Source organism: Scyliorhinus canicula, chromosome 10 (assembly GCF_902713615.1).
Source record: "Scyliorhinus canicula chromosome 10, sScyCan1.1, whole genome shotgun sequence".
Lineage (NCBI taxonomy): Eukaryota > Metazoa > Chordata > Chondrichthyes > Carcharhiniformes > Scyliorhinidae > Scyliorhinus > Scyliorhinus canicula.
This window is the reverse complement of record NC_052155.1, coordinates 142,104,161-142,130,678: the sequence shown is the minus strand read 5'-3', so window position 1 is coordinate 142,130,678 and position 26,518 is coordinate 142,104,161. Positions and strand designations below refer to the sequence as shown.

Below are 26,518 nucleotides of genomic sequence, written 5' to 3'. Positions count from 1 at the left end.
AGGTATAATGTATTGCCTTTTTGCTCTTGGATAATCAGAGTTGCTGTAATGTGTTTCCACAGTCACTGCGGTATGACACCAGCTACTTTGTTGAATACTTTGCCTTGGATCTCCTGATGGAGAATGGAGAATGTCGAGGTGTCATTGCACTCTGCATGGAAGATGGATCTATTCACCGGTTTAGAGCCAACAATACTGTGCTTGCTACTGGGTAAGAATGGACATCATTGACAAACAGATTTTCTATCGTGCAGGTGCTAAGTTATTCTCGAGGCAATTTGTTTTGCAAATGTACAGCAAGTGCTCCTAAATTGTGGGAGACCAATCTTTCATAAAACAAAGCCTATTCAAGTGAATTTTTAAAAAATATATTTTTATTCTCCTTTTTCACACTTTCATCCAAATTTGAATCCACCAACAATCAACAGTAACAAATACAATGTCAATCCCCTGGCCAACAATCCCTTCCTCCCACCAACCCCCAAACAACCCCCAACATTTCAAATATAAACATCAAAGAAAAGGATCCAGGAATCCACCATCCACCCATACATACTCATCAACAACATAGACAGTCAAAACCACACACCCCCACATCCACACCAAGCCCCCCCTAATGTTCGATGTCATCCAATTCTTGAAAGTGCATAATGAACAAAGCCCATGAATTGTAGAATCCTTCCTCTCAACTCAAACTTCACCTTCCCGAGAGTTTAAAAACTCTAACAGATCCCCCCAGCCAGGGCTACAGGGTGGAGAAACTGACCTCCACCCAAACAAGATCCGCCTTCGGACAATCAGTGAGCTGAAGGCTAAAACATCTGCCACCGCACCTCCTCCAGCAGTGTGGAGGTTGACGCCATCGAGAAGCTCTGTATCTCGTTCTAAGCGAAATCTCGGCAGCAGGGTAGCATGGTGGTTAGCATAAATGCTTCACAGCTCCAGGGTCCCAGGTTCGATTCCCGGCTGGGTCACTGTCTGTGTGGAGTCTGCACGTCCTCCCCCTGTGTGCGTGGGTTTCCTCCGGGTGCTCCGGTTTCCTCCCACAGTCCAAAAATGTGCGGGTTAGGTGGATTGGCCATGCTAAATTGCCCGTAGTGTCCTAATAAAAGTAAGGTTAAGGGGGGGGGTTGTTGGGTTACGGGTATAGGGTGGATACGTGGGTTTGAGTAGGGTGATCATGGCTCGGCACAACATTGAGGGCCGAAGGGCCTGTTCTGTGCTGTACTGTTCTATGTTCTATGCATATACCTAAACATTTCCCCCTGCCCCAGTCCATATTTTGCCTCCAGCTCCTTCAGTCCCGCAAACCAGACCCCCAGAAACAAATCCTTTAGTGCCCTGGCTCCCTTCTCCCATCTCTGAAAACTCCCATTCCACTTCCCTGGCTCAAATCTGTGATTTCCTCCGAATCAGCATTTCCCTTTGACAAATTAAGTTCTTTACCCGTCAGTCTTGTCTCAATAAAACTCAGGAGGGATCTGTAGGTATAGTATTATTTATTTTTAAACAACTTGCAAGGCTGACCTGCTCTATAGAGACTCAGAGCACATACAGTCTCCTGAAACTCCCAAAGCCCAGTGAGACAGAGGACAAAGAGATCTCCTATACATATCATTCAAATGGCATCAAGTTTCACATACAAGATTCCCATAGGTCATCCTATACACCTCCTGACCTGGCCATATATCCTGATTGGCTCACTTTGCATTCCTCAACCCTGGGCCTCTTGTTACCCAGCATTCTTTTCACCATCCTCTGCACGAGGCTCCCCTTCCCCCTTCCTGGCCACGCTTTGCTGAATTCCTTTGTTCATTACCATGCTAACTCACTACCATCAGACCGGCTCTATCCTCTACATTATTCTAACTAATTATCCCATTTTATATCACATTCATTTGTTCAATTCCTCATTCCCTCCTTTTATCATTTCATGATAATCTATTGGTCCAATCCCTAGCTGTGCTCAGGATTCCCCTCTCGCAGAATTCTGCCGAGACTGCCCGCACACAGAGGGGCAGGGGACTGCGGTAAGGACTAGAGTCCTGATAGCGATTTGACGGGGAAATGGAGGTGACAAAACATTGGTCGCTGTGCCATTAAAAAGGAAGAAGTATCCTTGATCCGTATACAGGCATCACAGTCAGTATACCGGTTGAGCAAGGATCCCTCAGTAGCCCAGTTTATCCAGCTTTGGAGTGCCCATTCGGCCTTCTGAGCAATGCGGAGAGCCCTAGTCCCAACAGTGATATGAGAGGCATCCGCCCAGCCACAAAGGAGCTGAAGGCCTGCCGTCAATGGGACGCAGGTAGTGTTGTAACAGACACACTGACCTGATGTCAGGGTTACGTGACACTTCCGGTCAGTACAAGTTGAGAACAGACATGTTATATTCATTTCCATCTCTACCAGCAAACAGCCGTACCCCTCACTGCTGAAACAATTCTCATATGACCAGGAGTCTCTATTGGGAGTGAAGTGGCTAGGTATATACGCCCTCCACTGTTGAAGCTTATCATACTGTGAGTGGGAGTTATCCCGAGGAAGGGGAAAGCAAATAGCTGGTGGGGCCAAACCCGGAAGAGTAACTTGTTCGGGCGGTGGCTCGGAATGCTGACAGCGAACCATCGTTTTGGGAGTTCCCCAAAGCGGTGAGACGTAAAATAACCTGGACACCGATGCGGGGTTCGGGTAGCAGGCAGCCCATCCCTGGCCATACATGCGGTGGTAGATTTGGTAGAAGGGATTCATGCTGCCTAGGTTTCCCTCGTTCTGGGTCCTAAGTGAAGTAAGTATATCTCCTGATAACCTACATTCTCGTTGTACCCCCCTTCTCACACGCTCCGTCCTCTCTCTAGTCCTCCTCTCTCTCCCACAACCTTTTCCTACCCTCTCCACATGTTCTGACTTTACCTTTATGGCACCAATCTTAACACATCCAAAATCAAATTTACATTTACTCCAAAAACAAAGCAATGTCCATGCAATGTTCCCTTCCCATCGTTGGGACCGATATAATTGTTTCATGCGTCCTTCATTGTCCGTTAACTTGATAACCTTCCATGAGTCGATACGCTCCGACCTCTCTCTAGTCCTCTCTCTCACAACCTATTCCTACCCTCTCCGCACGGTCTGACTTTACCTTTATGGCACCAATCTTAACACATCCAAAATCAAATTTACATTTACTCCAAAAACAAGGCAATGTCCATGCAGTGTTCCCTTCCCATCGCCGGGACCGATATAATTGTTTCATGCGTCCTTCATTGTCCATTAACTTGATAACCTTCCATGAGTCGATACTATGCCCTTGTACATGGGGGCAGCAGAGAACGTCACCTCTGCATAAGTGAAATGTCCTTGTAGTTTGGTTGGGGTTACAGATATAGATGATATTCCCCTTTTCCATTTCCGCCGCCAATGTCACTCCAAGCGAGGCGAGGCTGAAGATTGCACAGGCGGCCCGTATCCAACCCATCATGCTCCACACCTGTAAAACAGCGCTGGGGAAGGGAGGCAGGTTAGTGACCGACCTTTTGCACTCCACTTTAACTGCAGCGGGGGTAGTAAGGAGAACTTGGAAGGGCTCCTTTCACTGTGACTCCAACCCTTTCCGAGTCCAGTTCTTAACCATGACATAACTACCAGGCTGCCCTGAATTTTCATTTTTCAAGTGAGCTTATGTAATGGGGACGATGACGGGTGAGCCGCTTGAACCTGGCCATGGAGTTCCTTGAGGCCTTTAGTGAGGGCTAGAACATAGTTAGTCCTCTCTTCAGTCATATGGTGAAACTGGACCAGTCTGGGAACAGGCAGGTTCCAGGGGGTTCTAATGGGCCTGCCAGAAAAGATCTCGGCAGGAGAGAGCCGGGCCGATCCCGCAGGTGTGATCCACAGCTGGAAGAGGGCAACGGGGAGCAACTTAAACCATGTTAACCCCCTGTCCACTCGTAATTCAGCCAATTTGGTTTTGAGGGTCTGATTGTGTCTCTCAACCAAGCCGGCCGTCAGTGGCCAGTACTCACAGTGGAACTGCTGGCGTATGTCCAACTGGGAGCAGAACTCCTCGTTAATCTGTCCAATAAAATGGGGTCCGTTATCAGAACTTAACTGAGCTGCTATTCCATACATAAACACCTCATCACATTTTTACAGCCACTGGCTCTCTGTCCAGCTTCCTTCTGGTGTGATGGTCACCAGTAACGGGATGTCATCTTGGTGAGTTGTGATGGGCCGAGTCTATCGGCATCATCCGAGCCATAGCCAGCTTACAACACATATTAAGGCATCCAGTGATTATACAGTATACAATTATAATAACAAGTATTATCAATCCATGCATCAGGTAAAACCCCATGACCAAGCTATGAGAGCGAACTCTGAGCTGAATCCTGCTGTCGGGTTTATATCCCTCTTATAGTTGTACTGACTAGCAACTATCCCTCATCCTTGTCATTCATATGTACATGTCATGATTTGTAAACTGTGCACGGAAATCAATGGTAAATGCATCCATCTCGCAGACCAGTGTCAATAGACCCTTTGTATCGTTCTTTCCTCAAGTCCAATCACCGTGAACCATAGCTGTCGCCGCTCAGGAAGGTAACACAATGGCTATATCTGTGTGTTCCACTACCTCCAAGGCATCTGACTACCTTGGGGTAGCAGCACCGTAGAAGCTTCCTCATGTCCCTTAGAAACAGCACACAATTCAGTATATCAGCGACCAAAAGGTCTTTTATCCCTCACTGGGTTTTTTTTAGGAAGTGCTTTCTGTTTCTCATTGGAATGACAAATTATAATATCCTGTATTATCCACTGATTGCCTTGCTTTATTAATTGCAGGAGCTTCAACCGATCCTGTTTCTATTCCTGACTTCCTTACACTAATGTCGAACATTATACTGAATCATGTAATCTGCCAGCCCTGGCTTACTTGAGACAATAGCTCAGTTTTCTTCAAACCCCTTTCGACCGTTATCATTTTCCTTACAGCATGAAGTGTATACTTGCCATTATTTGTTTGTCCTTTTTTTTAAACTTTGAAATAACGCTACTCGCACACGAATGCAGTTAACGTTTTGGGGTTACAACCCAATTGAATCCATACATAACAGTCCCTAACAACTTACAGGACATTTCATCTGTAATAACTGTTATACTCTCCAATGCTATATTGGTTGCTGCATTCGTTACAAATTTCCCCTCGTGGCATCAAGTTGCCAAGATTCTTAAATTATTGTCATTTAAAATATGGGGGTTTCTCATCAGTCGCTGCTGTCTGCCGAGAACCTTAATAACTCCACCGTGTAATACGCGCCTCATGGAGACCACAGATCGTCCATCAGCTAACGTCCAGTTAGAGATGTCTGACCGGAGGTTTCACTTATTCAGTAATAATTTGATATTTTGATTTGTTTCTAACCCGTAAAGTTTTTCTTCTGGGCTCTATCATTTAATTCCCTCAAATATGTAGCCAATTGTATCATTAGTTTTTCCCCATACTGTCTGAAACATTCTTCTCCCGAGTGTTGTTCAGGTTCTTTATCTGTATTATTGTTGCTTCATCTGAAACCCAAATGAACAGGTCAAAGGCGGAGAGGGCCCTATTTCTTGATTTGTATCTTCCTATCCTTGCTTCGATATTCCAGAAGTACCCTCTCCAGGACTTCCGGATTTCCATTGCCACCATTCCTCTTTTTCTAACTCAGTGATTCAATCAGGTCAAAACTTTCCCTGATCCATTTTGGATGTTGCTACTGCATCTACTTCAATGTTTTTACTTCTGATTGTGACAGGATTTTGTTTGAAAGCTAAGTTCCAAACATAACATTTTCACTGTATCATCTGTCCTATCGATGCTGCTAACAGGTTTCTGGCATCCTGACACCCACACCCAAACATTTATTTTTCCCTTGTCCGAGCAGTTGGGGGATATGATCTAACCTGTGGCACGCATCATTGCAGTGATGCAGTCTCTAAGCACTGTTAGGCTAATTTTACGTCCCCAGGTCATCCCAACAACATAAACTACGTACTCCCTCACTAATCAATACCACAAGTTTGTCACTTGTCCACAAGCTTGCACACCCTTTCCCAATCACTTGTCGTCAGCTAGGTTTTCTCTGCAGTAATTACCATTTGTCATTAGCACACCATCCCATGGTCAAAATTTATCTTGTGGTCACAAACTTCAATCACCAGTATTGCTTCGAAGCATTTCCCCATTTCTATTGTTCTAAATGCAATATCAAATCGTCTGACTATGCTGTATCTGTCATTCTTCTAGGTTTCATATGATTACTCCTTGACCAAACTACAGGACGTGCCACACCTTTGACACGATGTTTCATTATGTTCACAATGAATCATTTTAAACTGGGGACCAATTCTCTAATCCAACTTCCACCGTGCTTCTATCAGCTCTGATTAAAAAGTACAAATTTCCTAGGAAAAAGAGGGCCTGCATGCTCTCATGACCATTCCTCCATCGGTGTTTCAGTTTCTATGCTACTCCCTGTTTCTCCACCATATTCTTTCCTGAAATGTTTAAAATGGATGCCCATCTAGCTTGTGTTCGTCCTCCTTAACTTTACTACCATCCGTATGTACCAACTCTGTTTTGCTAACTGATTTATCTAGTTTCTGTCCCTTTGTAATGTTATGAATAAACATTAAGGCAGAGTGTGAAAGAATGCTTTCCCATCTTTCCCATCGAGCTGTATTCGTGCCTTGCTGGCAACCCTGTCTCTTGGTTAACTCTGTCAATTCTAAATTTCAGTTGTAACCCTCTGCTATCCTTTTTTGTTATGGCTGCCAGACATTTTGCGATGTCCGAAAACGTTTGTTCAGCCCTTGCCCAATTTCCTGTCAATGTTTGATAAGTGTCTGAGTACTCTGATTAGCAAGCACTGTACCATATCCATTTGCGTACAGATCAAATTTAATGCTCAAATCGTCCCTTCATGTCTCTCCTCTAATTACTGATGTTGCTACAGCTGTTTTTAACTAGTCCAAACTACTTCACTGGTTCACCTAAAATCCCTTTTCGAAAGTTTCATGAATGGGTCTAGCATAAAGACTAAAGTCTTCTACCACTGGTCTCAAATACTCCTAATTTCTCATGATTTGCTGAACCCCACTTCATGAAATGGGTGCTGTGATTCTAGTAACTTTCTCTCTCATCCCAACGCTGGCTTCCCTACCTGCCTTTGACACTGAATACCCTAAATAGTCGACTTTGCTCCTGCCAATCTGACATTTCTTTACCCCTATTTTAAATCCTACTTCACTAAGTGTTTTAATAATTTTGGTCACTCTTTCAACATGTGTCCCCTGATCATCATCTCCAATTAACACATCATCAATATATACTAAAGCCAAGTCATCTTTAATCAGCTCCCTTACTATTGCCTGAAAGTGGTTCGGGGAATTAACATATCCTTGATGCAATTTACAGTATACGCAATGTTTAGTGCCAAAGGTAAAGGCTGTCTCTTCCCTGCTGTCTGGGTCTAACGGAAAACTCCAGAAACCGTTGGCTAAATCTATAGTAGTTAAATAAGTTTGCCTGCCACCTTCTCCAATGTAGTTTGTGAATTTATTAAATACCGTTTATCCTTCTTTTTTTGTGACCTTGTTTAATGCTTTGTAATTCGTTACCATTCTAAATGTACCATCAGGCTTGCTAACTGCCTGAAGTGGGCTATTCGTTGATGCATATGTGACTTCTTGAATGATTCCCTGCTGTTCCAAGTCTTTGATCATTATCTCCAGCTCGCATTTGGCACCTCGGGTCAAGGGATATTGATTTTACGGCCTGTGTCGGTTTCCCTGAATTGTGTGCTGGAATAATGTGCTGATTAACCCTGTGTCATTCTTTCTATTGCTAGTTTTGCTTTCACTATTTCCTCCAGTTACCAGTCGGTTTTTATATCTTGATTTTTCTTTTTATGCATCTATTTTATTAATCTTTTCCTGCCATCAGATTCTCATTTCCTGATACTGCAAGTAATATTCCCTATCTAAACTCCAGTCCCATATCTTTATACCCTAAAGCTCCATCCGCTTGCAAGGCAGCGGGCACTAGGACCCGGTGGAGGGTACCATATCACTTCCATCGCCTCAAACTCACCTAGATCCCTTTGTTCCAGTTCAAACTAATCATTTACAAAACCCAATTTATACATTTTGATTTTGCTTTTTGTTTACTTCCTCAGAATTGTGTCCTAATTAACTCCCACAATGTTAATCATTATTACTGATTTTCTAAAGAACTTTCAAATGCTTACCCCGTTTTAAATCTCACTTTAACTGCCGTGTATTCGCTCCTCCTAATTGATGTGCAACTTCGTTTTGCAGAACACAACATTTTAAAAACCAGGAATACCAGAGGAAGTTCACAAATTCTTATTAAACGGACTCATTAATTCATTGGAGATCTCCATTCAAACAAAAGGAATTCAAATCATTATACTTTAATTCATCTCAACCAACCGAACAATAAAAGTTTGAATTTGCGAACAACCCACAATATACTTTTAGCAAATCCTGAGAGCTCCACTTTCCAATACAGTTCTAAACTTCTGGTTCCCCCTAGTGGCCATTCATCTCCCAATTCGTTGTTTCACCCATATTCCCAAGAATAAATTTTTAATTTAGCCAATTCTAATTGTACAGAATTGAATTGTCTCCAGAACATTCCATCAGTGGTCTTAACTGAATTGTCTCTGTGACATTCCCTCAACCCGCTAAAGACCTTAACTGAATTAAAGTGTAATTTAATATAACCAATTTTAGCCAATTCTAATTGTACGGAATTCAATTGTCTCCAGAACATTCCATCAGTGGTCTTAACTGAAATGTCTCTGTGACATTCCCTCAACCCGTTAAAGACCTTTACCTCAACTATCACTATGACATCCCATCAGTTTTCCTCAACCCTCAGTCGTACCTACATAGACTGAATTTTTAAAGTTTCAAATCCCCAGACTGACCTTTGATTTCGCCTCTTGTTACCCAGCATCCTTTACACCATCCTCTGCACGAGGCTCCCCTCCCCCCTTCCTGGCCACGCTTTGCTGAATTCCTTTGTTCATTACCATGCAAACTCACTACCATCAGACCGGCTCTATCCTCTACATTATTCTAACTAATTATCCCATTTTATATCACATTCGTTTGTTCAATTCCTCACCTTGATCCCGCCCCGAGCCTAAAGTCCTGGAGCAACTGCCTCCAGATTTTCAGGATAATTCTGGATCACTACTGCCACCAGACTTCCTGAGTATTTCCCCAGAGCCATCGGGAGCGACTCTGTTGCCAGTGTCATCAGCCCTGATCCCCTGCACAAACTCTCCTCCATTCTCACCCACTGGGAGACCCCTTCTAACCCAGCTCCTCACCTTCTCTGCATTTGCCGCCCAGTAATAATATGGTAAATGCAGAAGACCCAACCCCCCTGACCGCTGTCCTCTCTGCAATGACACCTTCCTAATCCTGGCCACCATCCATTCTCTTTCCCCCCTCCCCCCATATAAACGAGGTGATCATCTTTTCAACCTCGTTGAAAAATGCCTTTGGCAGGAAGATCGGCAGGCACTGAAAAATAAACACGAATCGTGGCAACACGTTAATTTGAATTGCCTGTACCCGACCTGCCAGTGAAAGAGGGAGACCATCCCACCTTGTCAGGTCCGCTTTTACCCTCCCTACCAAACTAGTAATGTTATACCTACGGAGCCCCCCCCCCACTCCCGTGCCACCTGCACCCCCAGATATCTAAAGTGACTACCCGCCCTATGGAATGGTAGCCGCACCCCCCACCACCACTGCCCCCAATCCTGGCCAAGACACCATATTCACTTTTCCCTAAATTTAGTTTACATCCCGGAAAAACCCAACTGCTCAAAGGAACTCCAATATGCCCCCCATTGACCCACTCAGTTCCGATACATACAGTGGGTTTGCACTGAATGCTAAATTTGGTGCATTTGAGTGCTATAGTGACAGTTATAGAACATAGAACAGTACAGCACAGAACAGGCCCTTCGGCCCTCGATGTTGTGCCGAGCAATGATCACCCTACTCAAACCCACGTATCCACCCTATACCCGTAACCCAACAACCCCCCCTTAACCTTACTTTTTAGGACACTACGGGCAATTTAGCATGGCCAATCCACCTAACCCACACATCTTTGGACTGTGGGAGGAAACCGGAGCACCCGGAGGAAACCCACGCACACACGGGGAGGATGTGCAGACTCCGCACAGACAGTGACCCAGCCGGGAACTGAACCTGGGACCCTGGAGCTGTGAAGCATTGACGCTAACCACCATGCTACCGTGCATGACTGAGGGAGTTAGGTGAGGAGGGAGCAAGGTGCTCCTTTCATTTCATTTCCGCAAAGAGCGAGAATGGAGCCAGGAGTTTACAGAGTGCAGCTGACTGGGAGCAGAGTCGGAGGGTGGAGGTCCAGTTGGTCCACAGGGCATGCTCCTCCTGTAGGATGTGGGTGGTGAGGGATACCACTAGTGTCCCCGCTGACTATACCTGCGGGAAGTGGACCCAACTCCAGCTCCTCAGAGACTGTGTTCTGGAGCTGGATGAACTTCCGATCATCCGGGAGGCAGAGGGAGTTATAGAGAAGAGTTACAGGGAGGTAACCAAACCCAAGGTACAGGACAAGAGTAGCTGGGTTACAGTCAGGGGAAAGAAAACGAACAGGCAGACAGTGCAGGGATCCCTCGTTGCCGTTCCCCTTCAAAACAAGTATACCATTTTGGATGCTGTTGGGGGGGAAGGCACTAGCGGACAGGTCTCTGAGTCTGGCTCAGGGGCTCAGAAGGGAAGGGGGGAGAATAGAAAACCAATAGTAATAGGAGATTCAATGGTGAGGGGAATAGATAGGAGATTCTGTGGTCATGAGCGAGACTCCAGGAAAGTATGCTGCCTCCCGGGTGCCAGGGCCAGGGATGTCATCAGGGATGTCTCTGATCGTGTCTTCAGGATCCTGAAGGGGGAGGGTGAGCGGCCAGAAGTCGTGGTACACATTGGTACTGCCTGCAACAGTAGTGGACTCGCCAACATTAAGGGCATTTAAATGGTCATTGGATAAACATATGGATGATAAGGGAATAGTGTAGATGGGCTTAAGAGTGATTTCACAGGTCGGCGCAACATCGAGGGCCGAAGGGCCTGTACTGCGCTGTAATGTTCTATAACAATGTAGGTAGGAAAAGGGAGGTAATAGATAGGAGGTAATAAACGAGTTTAGGGAGTTAGGCTGGAAGTTAAAAGCCAGGACAGACAGAGTTGTCATCTCTGGTTTGTTGCCGGTGCCACGTGATAGCGAGGCTAGGAATAGGGAGAGAGTGCAGTTGGAACACGTGGCTGCAGGAATGGTGTAGGAGGGAGGGCTTCAGGTATTTGGATAATTGGAGCACATTCTGGGGAAGGTGGGACCTGTACAAGCAGGACGGGTTGCATCTGAACTAGAGGTAGGGGGGGGGGGGGGGGGCGGTGGCATTGTTAATTAGAGATAGTATAACAAAGAAAATTACAGCACAGGAACAGGCACTTCGGCCCTCCCAGCCTGCGCCGATCCAGATCCTTTATCTAAACCTGTCTCCTATTTTCTACTTCCCTCTATTCCCGCCCGTTCATATACCCGTCTAGCTGCCTCTTAAATGATGCTATCGTGCCCGCCTCTACCACCTCTGCTGTTAAAGCGTTCCAGTCACCCAACACCCTCTGCGTTAAAAACTTTCCACACACATCTCCCTTAAACTTTCCCCCTCTCACTTTGAATTCGTGACCCCTTGTAACTGACACCCCCACTCTTGGAAAAAGCTTGTTGCTATCCACCCTGTCCATACCTCTCATAATTTTGTAGACCTCAATCAGGTCCCCCCTCAACCTCCGTCTTTCCAATGAAAACAATCCTAATTCTACTCAACCTTTCTTCATAGCTAGCACCCTCCATACCAGGCAACATCCTGGTGAACCTCCTCTGCACCCTCTCTAAAGCATCCACATCCTTCTGGTAACGTGGCGACCAGAACTGCACGCAGTATTCCAAATGTGGCCTAACCAAAGTCCGATACAAATGTAACATGACCTGCCGACTCTTGTACTCAATACCCCGTCCGATGAAGGCAAGCATGCTGTATGCCTTCTTGACCACTCTATCGACCTGCGTTGCCCCCTTCAGGGTACAATGGACCTGAACTCCCAGATCTCTCTGTACATCAATTTTCCCCAGGACTCTTCCATTGACCATATAGTCCGCTCTTGAGTTAGATCTTCCAAAATGCATCACGTCGCATTTGCCTGGATTGAACTCCATCTGCCATTTCTCTGCCCAACTCTCCAATTTATCTATATTTTGCTGTATTCTCTTGACAGTCCGCCTCGCTATCTGCAACTCCACCAATCTTAGTATCATATGCAAACTTTCCCATCAGACCACTTATACCATCGTCCAGATCATAAACAACAGTGGTCCGAGCAAAGATCCCTGTGGAACACCACTAGTCACCTTTCTCCATTTTGAGACACTCCCTTCCACCACTACTCTCTGTCTCCTGTTGCCCAGCCAGTTCTTTATCCATCTAGCTAGTACACCCTGAACACCATACAACTTCACTTTTTTCATCAACCTGCCATGGGAGGGGTTGGGTTGGGGTTGGAGTTGGAGTTGGAGGGGGAGGGGGAGGGGGAGGGGGGAGGGGGGGGGGGGGGAGGGGGGGTTGGAGGGGGAGGGGTAGGATGAGTGGTGGGTTGAGGGGAGGGTTGAGGGGGGGTTGAGGGGAGGGGGAGTGGGGGGTTGAGGGGAGGGTTGGAGGGGGAGTGGGGGGGTTGGTTGGGGGAGGAGGGGGGAAGGGGGGTTGGGTGGGGGGAGGTGGGGGGGTGGGGTGTGGGAGCGGGGGTTGAAGGGGGTTTGGGGGGAGGTGGGGGGGTGGGTTGGGGAGGGGGGGTTGGGGGGGGGAGGGGGGGTTTGGGGGGAGGGGAGTGGGTTGGAGGGAGGGATGGAGGGAGGGGGGGTTGGGGGGGGCGGGGTTGGAGGGGGGGCTTTGTGTCCCTCCACATACTTTCCCAATCTTATCACAGAACCCTCGGCCCACCCCCACCTCTGCCGCCCACCCCTACCTCTGCCGTCCACCCCCACCTCTGCCGTCCACCCCCCACCTCTGCCGTCCACCCCCCCCTCTGCCGTCCACCCCCACCTCTTGCCGTCCACCCCCCACCTCTGCCGTCCACCCCCACCTCTGCCGTCCACACCCCACCGTACTGCCGTCCACCCCCACCTGCTGCCAGTCCACCCCCACCTCTGCCGTCCACCCCCCACCTCTGCCCGTCCACCCCCACCTCCTGTGCTGCCGTCCACCCCCACCTCTGCGTCCCACCCCCACCTCTGCCGTCCCACCCCCACCTCTGCCGTCCACCCCCACCTCTGCCGTCCACCCCCACCTCGGCCGTCCACCCCCACCTCTGCCGTCCACCCCCCCCTCTGCCGTCCACCCCCACCTCTGCCGCACCCCCACCTCTGCCGTCCACCCCCACCTCTGCCGTCCACCCCCACCTCTGCCGTCACCCCCACCTCTGCCGTCCACCCCCACCTCTGCCGTCCACCCCCACCTCTGCCGCCCACCCCCACCTCTGCCGCCCACCCCACCTCTGCCGTCCACCCCCACCTCTGCCGTCCACCCCCACCTCTGCCGTCCACCCCCACCTCTGCCGTCCACCCCCCACCTCTGCCGTCCACCCCCACCTCTGCCGTCCACCCCCACCTCTGCCGTCCACCCCCACCTCTGCCGTCCACCCCCACCTCTGCCGTCCACCCCCACCTCTGCCGTCCACCCCCACCTCTGCCGTCCACCCCCACCTCTGCCGTCCACCCCCACCTCTGCCGTCCACCCCCACCTCTGCCGTCCACCCCCACCTCTGCCGTCCACCCCCACCTCTGCCGTCCACCCCCACCTCTGCCGTCCACCCCCACCTCTGCCGTCCACCCCCACCTCTGCCGTCCACCCCCACCTCTGCCGTCCACCCCCACCTCTGCCGTCCACCCCCACCTCTGCCGTCCACCCCCACCTCTGCCGTCCACCCCCACCTCTGCCGTCCACCCCCACCTCTGCCGTCCACCCCCACCTCTGCCGTCCACCCCCACCTCTGCCGTCCACCCCCACCTCTGCCGTCCACCCCCACCTCTGCCGTCCACCCCCACCTCTGCCGTCCACCCCCACCTCTGCCGTCCACCCCCACCTCTGCCGTCCACCCCACCTCTGCCGTCCACCCCCACCTCTGCCGTCCACCCCCACCTCTGCCGTCCACCCCCACCTCTGCCGTCCACCCCCACCTCTGCCGTCCAACCCCCCCCCCTCCCCAGGCACCTGTTCCCGTACCAGCCTCCCAGAACAGGGGCCGGAATGTGGCGACTAGGGGCTTTTCACAGTAACTTCATTTGAAGCCTACTTGTGACAATAAGTCATTTTCATTTTCAAAGCAGCATAGAGCATCGTGAATAGTATTTTATAGGGAACAGATCAGTCTGAGGGAGAGTTGTTGAGGAGTCTGGTAACTTGGGAAGAAGCTGTTCCTAAGTCTGGATGTACGGGACTTCAGACTCCTGTATCTTCTGCCTGATGGAAGGGTCTGGAAGGGGGCAAGCCCTGGGTGCGAGGGGTCTCTGACAATGCTGTCTGCCTTCCCGAGGCAGCAGGATGTGTAGACAGAATCAGTGTGAGAATGGCAAGCATGTGTAATGCGTTGGGCTGTGTTCACCACACTCTGCAGTTTCTTGCGATCGTCCCCCGAGCAGTTGCCATACCAAACTGTGATGCAGCCAGATAGGATGCTCTCTATGGCACATCTGTAGAAATTTGTGCGAGTCGATGCAGATATGCCAAATTTCTTTAGCTTCCTTCGGAAGTAGAGACATTGTTGGGCTTAACATTTGTCATATATATTATATAAATGACATATATGCAGTTATACTGAAACTATCCAATAATATTGCAGTGTCATGAGAATGTCCCTTTAAGAAATGTTTTTGTCCTATCACATGACTTTGTGTGGGTGGGAGCTGGGCTGTGGCCCTGGGTTTTTACTTTTTTGAGTTGGGAGCTGGGCTGTGGCTCTGAGTTTTACTTTCACTTTGAGTTTGAACTGGTTTTGTTCTGCACAGGTTGAAAGAAGATTTTTTTTCTCCATCTGCATTTTAAAAGCTGTTTCCAAACTGCTTGATAACTTGAAAATAAATAATTGTTTTCTGGAAGAAATTCCAACCTGCTATTGAGTGCTGTGTACTGGACCACAACTTTGAAAAGGGTTTTCTGGTTTATGGGATCTTGTTATTAAATTGGAACAGCTCAAGGGGGAAATGTATTAAGAGTTATACATAGTGTACCATAGATGTGTGGGATATTTATGATTGTAGTTGATTAAAATGCTTACTGTGTCTGTTAATAAAAATGTTAACTAAATTCGTAGAATAAACTTTGTTTTTGATTAAAAGTGCTCAAGGCCTCTGTTGAATAACACCTGAAAGGCGGGCCCTTGTGCTGATCATAACCAAAATCAATAGACAGCTGTAGGTCAGGTGAACTCCATGATATACTTTGGAGTTTTCTAAACACTGGCCCATAACAAACTCGAGGCATATTTAAATCTAGAATTGATTCTTTTCATATTTTATCATGAAACCATGGTGAAGGGCGACAAGGTAGCACAGTAGTTAGCACTAATGCTTCACAGCACCAGGGTCCTGGGTTCGATTCCCACTTGGCTGCGGCGTCTGCGTCTTCTCCCTGTGTCTGCGCGGTTTCCTGCGGGCGCTCCGGTTTCCCCTCTCAAGTCCCAAAAGACGTGCTTGTTAGGTGAATTGGATATTCTGATTTCCCCCTCTGTGTACCCGAACAGGCGCCGGAGTGTGGCGTAATGAAAGTAACTTCATTGCAGTGTTAATGTAAGCCTCTCTGATTATGACTTTATTCCATTCAAACTCAAAAACCACCCCATGCAGCTTTGCCACTGTTGCATCAGATCGTACATCCTGATGAGCACTATATTAAATCAAAAGCAATAAAAAGTCATGATTTTGACTCCAAATGCTATGCAAATGTGTGCAGGGGCATGAATGTACAAACACATTAAAACATTGGACAGAATGTGACCAACTGGTCGATCTAGCCTGTCACACAGAGTTTTGATGCCTAATGCATCAAGTCAAAGGACTCCATATCCCTAGGTGACATAATCTCCATGGCGAGGTGTAAACTACAGGGAATCTGGAAAACCTCTCCAATTCCTCTTGGTAATCAAAAAAAGTCCAGGAAACCACTTGACAGTGACTTGTGTTAATTGGTACTTCTTGTTTGATGTGATCCCTGCCTCAGCCAGGAATTGGTCAAGCATGGGTTGTCATTATCTCCAGTGGCTTATGTTACCTTGCTTGATAAGTGGCAAAATGTGTATTTTGTCAGCCCTTATTTGTTGGTAGTTACTCCACCTATTTAAAATGCTGTGAAGTGCTTTTGTGAGAGTAGCCTTACTTTTTGGAGAGGGGTGGATGGCATTTATAATTTACATCTCTGAGTTCGAAGAGCATTTGCCCAAGTCTGTCCCTCAAAGTCCTTAGGTCCTCTCTGTCAACCTGGAACATGAATCTCTGGAATTTACCCTGAAGAAATGTGGGAAATACAATGGGGCTGTTGCTCATCCTGCAGTTTGTATGTGCTCTGCCAGTTATTGGTCGAAGCATTTCAATTCTGCTGCCAGTGAGTGAGATGGTTAATCTGGAACCTAATTCCATTTACCCACTTTTCCCCTTATCCCTTAATAAATTAAGTTGACGGTCTGTTTTAAGGAACTTTATCAAATACCTATTGGACATCCATATAAATAACATTAGTTGACATTTCCCTGCTGAAAAAGAGTTTTGAATTCAAACTGAAAATTTATGGAGCAATAAATAATGTGATTACAATGTCATATGAGATTGTGGATAAGCAATATGAGCAAAAATCTTTTATGTAAGTTAAGCTGTTGGCTAAATATTTGTTCTGTTTGACAGTGGATATGGAAGAACTTACTTCAGTTGTACTTCAGCACATACAAGTACTGGAGATGGAAGTGCCATGGTTACTCGAGCTGGATTACCCAATCAGGACTTGGAATTTGTCCAGTTTCACCCCACAGGTACGTGGATTGCTTCCACAAATGCCCAGCGTATTCTTTTGATTTTATTTCTATTCTTTTTAATGAAGGCCCTAAATGAATTTGTGGCAGCAACTTAAAAGGATATGATTAGAATGGCTTTGCAAGCTCAATGGTGCCAGGAGATTTCATTTCCAGAATAGGTGCTTAAATATAGTTTTTCTATTTGCGAGGAATTGTTTTGACTTGTACTCTCTTTGATAACTTGCATTTATACAGCATCATTAACATAGTGAAACATGTTTTTTGTAACTCTGTAAATAAATGCACAAAAACAGCTGTAAAGATTAGTATTAGCTCTAATCTTTGCCGCCTAACTTCCTGGATTTTAACATAGTAGCAGTGAATATTGCTAAAGGAGAAGGTCGGAATCCAAGAAATTATTTGCAGACAAAAAACTAAATCCCAATGAGCATTGGGGAAAATTGCAGAAAGCAAATATAAGCTGTCAAACTGTGATCACCCTCCAATATCCTCGGTGTCTGAACCATATAACCAGTGGAAGAATGTGCTACATATGTGGACATGGGTAGCACCCCTACCGAACAAGAAAACAAGTATGGCTGTGCGTTGTTACTTATTACCAGAAGTAAATGGATGCCCATCAGTTGGATAGTGATCAATGTTTGGCCCTTTAATCAGAGTTTTTGGATGAAATCTATGAGAAAGATGATCTGTTAAATGCCTAGGAGCATGTTTAGATGTCGGAAAACTGATCGTCATTACATGGAAGTACATATCATAGACTTTAACAGGTTGTGTAAAAGATTGACTCAATGCAGTTTGGGAATCCTTGCATCTATGCTAGTGTTTAAATTATCGGATTGTGCTAAAGTGTCTGGTTGTAAGTGTCTGGGTCAAGTGTCTTGGAGAAAGAGAACCTATTGGATCAGAACAGATGTCTGCTCTTTCAAAAAGAAAATCCTGTGGAAGCTGCCATTTCCTTCAGCCTGCATGGAACAACGGAGATATTTCACACTATCACAATGAATAGCAGGATCAGTCATTGCCAAACTTTGAAAGTCACCTGAGTTTCTGGAATATAACAGCAAAGAGAGGGGAATAAGTATGAGGACGCATTTAGTTCTGATGGTTTCTGCCCTGTCCTTGGTCTTGGCCTGAGAAATGGCTGTTTCAATATTAGCCAGCACACTCTTCTTGATGGGGTTAGGGCATCCAAATGTATCTAGTCTTGATGGTTAGCTCCTGCTACCACTGGTTTAGTGCCACCTTAGAATCCAAATGCAGGCAAGTGGGACTAGCTTAGCACTTGATAGAAACTGGGTGGCATGGCCAAGCTGGGCCAAAGGGCCTGTTTCCATGCTGTAAATATCTATGACTCGATGACTCTTATGTGCAGGATAGATATATTGGCCACGGTAAATTGCCCATTAATTGCATTAATTAGTGGGTACTCTAAATTTTAAAATATATATATTTGTTGAAGGTAAATATTCGCCAAGACATTCCTCCTTTTCTTTGAACAGTGCTGTGGGATTTTATTGCGTCCACCAGCAAGGGCATACAGTTTACTATCTCAGCAGAAAAATGGCACGTTCAAAAGTGCAGCGTTCCCTCAGTACTGCACTGGAGTGTCAGCCTTACGTTTTTGGGGGGGGTGGGGACTTGTACACACAATCCCCAAATGGAAGGTACTGCCACTGAGCTAAGGCTGACTCCAGAAAAACTAAATGCCTTGGGTTTATAGTACAAAGTGACTTTACAATGCTTTAAAGTAATTTGTGGCACTGCTCATGTCTGTTAATTTCATAACAAAAACAGAAAATGCGAAGAAACACAGCAGGTCTGGGAGCATCGGTGGGGAGAAAAATCAAGTTTATGTTTAAAATCTGAATGACTCTCCTTCAGAGTTGATGCACCTGTGTTGGACAATTGTAGGATGATCAATAACATTGGATGTTTCACTCTCTGACTTGTACCTTAAATCCTGTTGCATTAGATCAGGAAATACCTAAAATCTATGTTGGTTGCATGCTTCAGGTATTTATGGTGCTGGTTGCCTCATCACTGAAGGTTGTCGTGGTGAAGGTGGAATTCTCATCAATCATGAGGGAGAGAGGTTTATGGAGCGCTATGCTCCTGTGGCAAAAGATCTTGCTTCCAGAGATGTGGTTTCGCGATCTATAACCATTGAAATCCGTGAAGGACGGTAAGCATTACCTGTCGGTTTGTTTGCCTTTGTTTCTTCTGTGGAAGTAAGATCTCCTCCTCCTCCTGCTCCTCCTCCTCCTCCTCCTCCCCCCCCAACTCTTATCCCTCTGCCCTTGCGCTCACCCCATCCCTCGCCCCCCTCTCTCCCTCGCCCCCTCTCTCCCTCGCCCCCCTCTCTCCCTCGCCCCCTCTCTCCCTCGCCCCCTCTCTCCCTCGCCCCCTCTCTCCCTCGCCCCATCTCTCTCGCCGCCCTCTCTCCCTCGCCCCCTCTCTCCCTCGCCCCCTCTCTCCCTCGCCCCCTCTCTCCCTCGCCCCCTCTCTCCCTCACCCCCTCTCTCCCTCACCCCCTCTCTCCCTCACCCCCTCTCTCCCTCGCCCCCTCTCCCCTCGTCCCCTCTCTCCCTCGCCCCCTCTCTCCCTCGCCCCCTCTCTCCCTCGCCCCCTCTCTCCCTCTCTCCCTCTCTCCCTCTGTACCTCTCCCTCCCTCGCCCCCTCTCTCCCTCGCCCCCTCTCTCCCTCGCCCCCTCTCTCCCTCGCCCCCTCTCTCCCCCCTCGCCCCCTCTCTCCCCTCGCCCCCTCTCTCCCCTCGCCCCCTCTCTCCCTCGCCCCCTCTCTCCCTCGCCCCCTCTCTCCCTCGCCCCCTCTCTCCCTCGCCCCCTCTCTCCCTCGCCCCCTCTCTCCCTCGCCCCCCCTCCTCCCCTCGCCCCCTCTCCTCCCTCGCCCCCTCTCTCCCTCGCCCCCTCTCTCCCTCGCCCCCTCTCTCCCCTCGCCCCCTCCTCCCTCGCCCCCCTCTCTCCCTCGCCCCCTTCTCTCCCTCGCCCCCTCTCTCCTCGCCCCCTTCTCTCCCTCGCCCCCTCGCCCCCTCGCCCCTCTCCCCCGCTCCCCCTCGCCCCTCTCCCCCCTCTCCCCTCTCCCTCGCCCCTCCCTCGCCCTCTCCCCCCCCCCCCCCTCGCCCCCCCCGCCCCCCTCCCTCGCCCCTCTCTCCCCTCCCTCGCCCCCTCTCTCCCCTCCCTCGCCCCCTCTCTCCCCTCTCTCGCCCCCTCTCTCTCTCCTCCCTCTCACTCCTCCCTCGAGCCACTCTCCTCCCTCGCGCCCTCTCTCCCCTCCCTTGCCCCTCTCTCCCTCTCCCCTCTCTCCCTGCCCCCTCTCTCCTCCCTCCCTGCCCCCTCTCCCTCGCCCCTCTCCCCTCGCCCCTCTCTTCCCTCGCCCCTCTCCCCTCGCCCCTCTCTCCCTCGCCCCCTCTCCCCTCTCTCCTCCCCCCTCTCTCCCTCCCCCCTCTCTCCCCTCTCTCCCTCCCCCTCTCTCCCTCGCCCCCTCTCTCCCTCGCCCCCTCTCTCCCTCGCCCCCTCTCTCCCTCGCGCCCCCTCTCTCCCTCGCCCCCTCGCTCCCCTCGCCCCCTCTCTCCCTCGCCCCCTCTCTCTCTCCCTCGCCCCCTCTCTCTCCCTCTCTCCCCTCTCTCCCTCTCTCCCTCGCCCCCTCTCTCCCTCGCTCTCCCTCGCCCCCTCTCTCCCTCGCCCCCTTCTCCTCCCTCCGCCCCGCCTCTCTCCCTCCGCCCCCCTCCTCCCCTCGCTCCCTCTCCCCCTCGCCCCTCTCCCCCCTCGCCCCCCCTCGCCCCCTCTCCCCCCCTCTCCCCCTCTCCCTCGCACCCTCCCTCGCCCCCTCTCGCCCCCTCCCTTGCCCCCTCTCCCCCCTCCCTCGCCCCCTCTCTCCCCTCCCTCGCCCCCTCTCTCCCCTCTCTCGCCCCCTCTCTCTCTCCTCCCTCTCACTCCTCCCTCGAGCCCCTCTCCTCCCTCGCGCCCTCTCTCCCCTCCCTTGCCCCTCTCTCCCTCGCCCCTCTCTCCCTCGCCCCTCTCTCCCTCGCCCCTCTCTCCCTCGCCCCTCTCTCCCTCCCCCCTCTCTCCCTCGCCCCTCTCTCCCTCGCCCCTCTCTCCCTCGCCCCCTCTCTCCCTCGCCCCCTCTCTCCCTCGCCCCCTCTCTCCCTCGCCCCCTCTCTCCCTCGCCCCCTCTCTCCCTCGCCCCCTCGCCCCCTCGCTCCCTCGCCCCCTCGCTCCCTCGCCCCCCCTTCACTCCCTCTCTGCCTCTCCATTCACCCCTTAAATTGTACAAATTGTAAGTTTTTGCTGTTGGCTCAGCCCTGCACAAGTCCCATGTCTAGGTGAAGAATGAGATTCTGAAACATGCTAGTCCTCTGTCTGGGTTTCATGCTGCTAGCAGAGCTTCTCGGATAGATTGACTCCGTTTCTTACTGGTCCATGAATGAATTTTGCTCTTGACATTTTAGACTTGTTACAAATTAACATTATTGCTCTTTATTATAATTGTAAATGGAATTAATACATTCAAATGCAAATTAGATAGCTTTCTTTCAGAGAAAAAACATTTGGGGTAGAGTACCTGAGTATAAATGGGAAATGTCATGATAAATTGCCCTTAGTGACCAAAAAGGTTGAAGGGGTTATTGGGTTATGGGGATAGGGTGGGAGTGAGGGCTTAAGTGGGTCAGTGCAGACTCGATGGATCGAATGGCCTCCTTCTGCACTGCATAAATGCCTTTGGACCTAGATTCCAAAAACACTCTGGCCTTGGACCTTTCGTCACCTCTTGTCTGGTCTGCGTAAATATAATTGATTGAAATTTATTACTAAACAGCTCATTATCATTGTATCATATTCAAAATGAAGTTATTTTTGAGAAATGTTTTTCCAATTATTTGCAACCTGAATGTCCTGTAATGTATTGGAGCACAAACAACATCCAAATTCCGATAATACGGCATTGATAAAATTGAGTAAATCGCAAAAGACTCAGGGCTTCTGCCAATTATCAATTGTAGGATATATCAGGCACAATTCACTTGATGTACATAGAGCCTGTAAGAGGACAGAAGGGACTGGTTATTCTGTCTTGGATCATTTAGTTACACCAGGCATCCTCGCTGCACAAGCCTCAGTGCCAGGTTTCTCTCTGCACTCCTCTGTGTGGGTGCCTAACAGGCTATATAACTTGCATTTATCTAGCACAGGGGTGGGCAAACTTTTCCGTGCAAGGGCCGCATTCAGAAATTCACAATTCACAAAGGGCCGCATAGTATATTAAGTAAAATAATTACTTCACCCGGTTATGATTCTGGGCGCCTCACATAGAACATAGAACAGTACAGCACAGAACAGGCCCTTCAGCCCTCGACGTTGTGCCAAGCAATGATCACCCTACTCAAGTCAACGTATCCACCCTATGCCAGTAAGTAACCCAACAGCCCCCCCACCCATTAACCTTTTAAAAAAAAATTTAAAAAAAAAAAAAAAAAATTTTTTTTAAAAAACAAATTTTTTTTTTTTTTAATGACTTGGTGGGCCGCAGAAATACCTTTGGCGGGCCGCATGCGGCCCGCGGGCCGTAGTTTGCCCACCCCTGATCTAGCACATTTATTGTAATAAAACACCCCAAGGTGCTTCACAGATGCATTATAAAGCAAAATAGGTTAATGAGTACAAAACAGTGAGGAAAACAATGACAGGAATCTAAGGCACAGAACCCCTGCTGCCTCATGTCAATGTACAGTAGTTGTACTTAGAATCATAGAATTTACAATGCGGAAGGAGGCCATTCGGCCCATCGAGTCTGCACCCGTCCTTGGAAAGAGCACTCCATTTAAGCCCACACTTCCAACCTATCCCTGTAACCCAGTAACCCCTAACCTTTTTGGACACTAAGGGCAATTTAGCATGGCCAATACACCTAACCTGTACATCTTTGGACTGTGGGAGGAAACCGGAGCACCCGGAGGGAACCTACGCGGACACTGGGAGAATGTGTAGACAGTGACCCAAGACGGGAGTTGAACCTGGGACCCTGTAGCTGTTGAAGCAACTGCGCTAACCACTGTGCTACCATGCTGCCCAGTAGTTGTAGGCCCAGTTATTTTTAGTCAGGGAAAGCTTGGAGAATTACTAGGGCATGGTAGAACTCATCCACCTGAGGATTGAGCCTTCCCTAGGCACAGTGCAGAGAAAACCTTAGATATTTTTCAAAATGCTTTCTCAACCAACAGTGGCTGTAGCTGAAGCATATCTTTAACAACTTGAAACCCATGTCTTTCACTCTCTGCTGTACTTACTTAGCATAGGCAAGGTTTATCGAAAAACAGTGTCCGTAACCAATCTGTTTTCCAGCTCTTCTACTTAATCCAAAGAAGAGTGAGATGCACCACTGACCGATGGTCAGTTCTTGCATGTCACCCTGGTCAGAGAGCCACTATTTCACCAAGCTCCTGGACTCCTGGTGGCTGTGCAACTTAAGGCACTCAATATCTCAGGTGAATATTTAATGGTACCAACTAAAAGGCACTTCAACACCTTTATATGCCTGAAAGCAATAATTAAGGTAATTGCAGTTTAACAAGGTTTGGATAGCTTATTGAATTGCCTGAAATGGCCAGCACACCCAATATTTCAGAAGGATTTGGGGCAGCACGGTAGCATGGTGGTTAGCATAAATGCTTCACAGCTCCAGGGTCCCAGGTTCGATTCCCGGCTGGGTCACTGTCTGTGTGGAGTCTGCACGTCCTCCCCGTGTGTGCGTGGGTTTCCTCCGGGTGCTCCGGTTTCCTCCCACAGTCCAAAGATGTGCGGGTTAGGTGGATTGGCCATGCTAAATTGCCTGTAGTGTCCTAAAAAGTAAGGTTAAGGGGGGGAGGGGTTGTTGGGTTACGGGTATAGGGTGGATACGTGGGTTTGAGTAGGGTGATCATTGCTCGGCACAACATTGAGGGCCGAAGGGCCTGTTCTGTGCTGTACTGTTCTATGTTCTATGATTGGTTAATAGTCTCCTATGACAATAGAAAATAGCTATTATTAGTTATACTATATAGACAATTGATTGTTAGAAGTATGGGGACTGTACTTTATCTGGACTTCTGTGACTTTTGACATTTGTCCTCATTGTCTTAACAGAGGCTGTGGCCCTGACAAAGACCATGTGTACTTACAACTGCACCACCTGCCCCCTGAGCAGCTGGCAATGCGATTGCCTGGTATTTCGGAAACTGCCATGATTTTTGCTGGTGTGGATGTCACCAAAGAGCCTATTCCAGTCCTTCCTACAGTGCATTACAATATGGGAGGGGTCCCCACCAACTACAAAGGACAGGTAATCACATTTTATTGAAAGCCACATTTCCAATTAATGAAATGAAAATGAAAATCGCTTATTGTCACGAGTAGGCTTCAATGAAGTTACTGTGAAAAGCCCCTAGGCGCCACATTCCGGCGCCTGTTCGGGGAGGCTGGTACGGGAATCGAACCGTGCTGCTGGCCTGCTTGTATTGCTTCAAAAGCCAGCGATTTAGCTCAGTGAACTAAACCAGCCCCTTGAGCTAAACCAGCCCCTAAAAATAACTTCAGAGGGCTCGTCCGGGATTTGAACCCGGGATCTCTCACATTTTCATGCAGGACAAACCCCGAAGCGAGAATCTTACCCGTAGACCAACGAGCAATTATCTCTCGATGACCTGATTTCAGCAAAATACATTAACGTTGAATGTGAAGGAAATAAATAACTTACTGAGCAAAATAAAGCACTGAAAATGAAATGAAAATCGCTTATTGTCACGAGTAGGCTTCAATGAAGTTACTGTGAAAAGCCCCTAGTTGCCACATTCCGGCGCCTGTCTGGGGAGGCTGGTACGGGAATTGAACCGTGCTGCTGGCTTGCTTGGTCTGCTTTGAAAGCCAGCGATTTAACCCAGTGAGCTAAATCAGCCAAAGTTATAACTTATTATAAGTTGTTATAAGTAATTAATAAAAATAACCATTAGATTAGAATAGGGTGAGTGCTTATATGTGTCAGTCTCAGGGTGTTGACTTGCTCACCCTCACCCACTATCAGTGGGTGAGAATGTGTTGGTGTCACTCACTCACTCTCACTCACTCACACTCACTCACTTGTTTTCTCCCTCTCTCTCCCCCTTCCCCACACACACAGGCACTGTCCCTCGCATTCTCGCACTCTCTCGCATTCTCGCACTCTCTCCCACTCCCTCGCATTCTCCCACTCCCTCGCATTCTCCCACTCCCTCGCATTCTCCCACTCCCTCGCATTCTCCCACTCCCTCGCATTCTCCCACTCCCTCGCATTCTCCCACTCCCTCGCATTCTCCCACTCCCTCGCATTCTCCCACTCCCTCGCATTCTCCCACTCCCTCGCATTCTCCCACTCCCTCGCATTCTCCCACTCCCTCGCATTCTCCCACTCCCTCGCATTCTCCCACTCCCTCGCATTCTCCCACTCCCTCGCATTCTCCCACTCCCTCGCATTCTCCCACTCCCTCGCATTCTCCCACTCCCTCGCATTCTCCCACTCCCTCGCATTCTCCCACTCCCTCGCATTCTCCCACTCCCTCGCATTCTCCCACTCCCTCGCATTCTCCCACTCCCTCGCATTCTCCCACTCCCTCGCATTCTCCCACTCCCTCGCATTCTCCCACTCCCTCGCATTCTCCCACTCCCTCGCATTCTCCCACTCCCTCGCATTCTCCCACTCCCTCGCATTCTCCCACTCCCTCGCATTCTCCCACTCCCTCGCATTCTCCCACTCCCTCGCATTCTCCCACTCCCTCGCATTCTCCCACTCCCTCGCATTCTCCCACTCCCTCGCATTCTCCCACTCCCTCGCATTCTCCCACTCCCTCGCATTCTCCGCACTCCCTCGCATTCTCCCACTCCCTCGCATTCTCCCACTCCCTCGCATTCTCCCACTCCCTCGCATTCTCCCACTCCCTCGCATTTCCCACTCCCTCGCATTCTCCCACTCCCCTCGCATTCTCCCACTCCCTCGCATTCTCCCACTCCCTCGCATTCTCCCACTCCCTCGCATTCTCCCACTCCCTCGCATTCTCCCACTCCCTCGCATTCTCCCACTCCCTCGCATTCTCCCACTCCCTCGCATTCTCCCACTCCCTCGCATTCTCCCACTCCCTCGCATTCTCCCACTCCCTCGCATTCTCCCACTCCCTCGCATTTCTCCCGCACTCCCTCGCATTCTCCCACTCCCTCGCATTCTCCCACTCCCTCGCATTCTCCCACTCCCTCGCATTCTCCACTCCCTCGCATTCTCCACTCCCTCGCAT

General features: G+C 49.1%; 1 protein-coding gene across 4 annotated transcripts in view; it reads left to right on the top strand.

Moving 5' to 3' along the window:
- The window catches only part of sdha (succinate dehydrogenase complex, subunit A, flavoprotein (Fp)), a 142,788-nt gene that overhangs the window by 88,810 nt on the left and 27,460 nt on the right, over positions 1-26,518 (top strand). For all 4 annotated transcript variants that reach the window (XR_005462135.1, XM_038809810.1, XM_038809809.1 and 1 more), the window contains exons 6-9: positions 63-211; positions 17,078-17,202; positions 19,222-19,390; positions 24,345-24,540. Coding sequence is in view for 3 of the 4 variants with exons in the window: in XM_038809810.1 (XP_038665738.1) it covers positions 63-211; positions 17,078-17,202; positions 19,222-19,390; positions 24,345-24,540 (639 nt within the window). In the remaining variant the exon portion in view is untranslated. The remainder of the gene's footprint in view (positions 1-62; positions 212-17,077; positions 17,203-19,221; positions 19,391-24,344; positions 24,541-26,518) is intronic.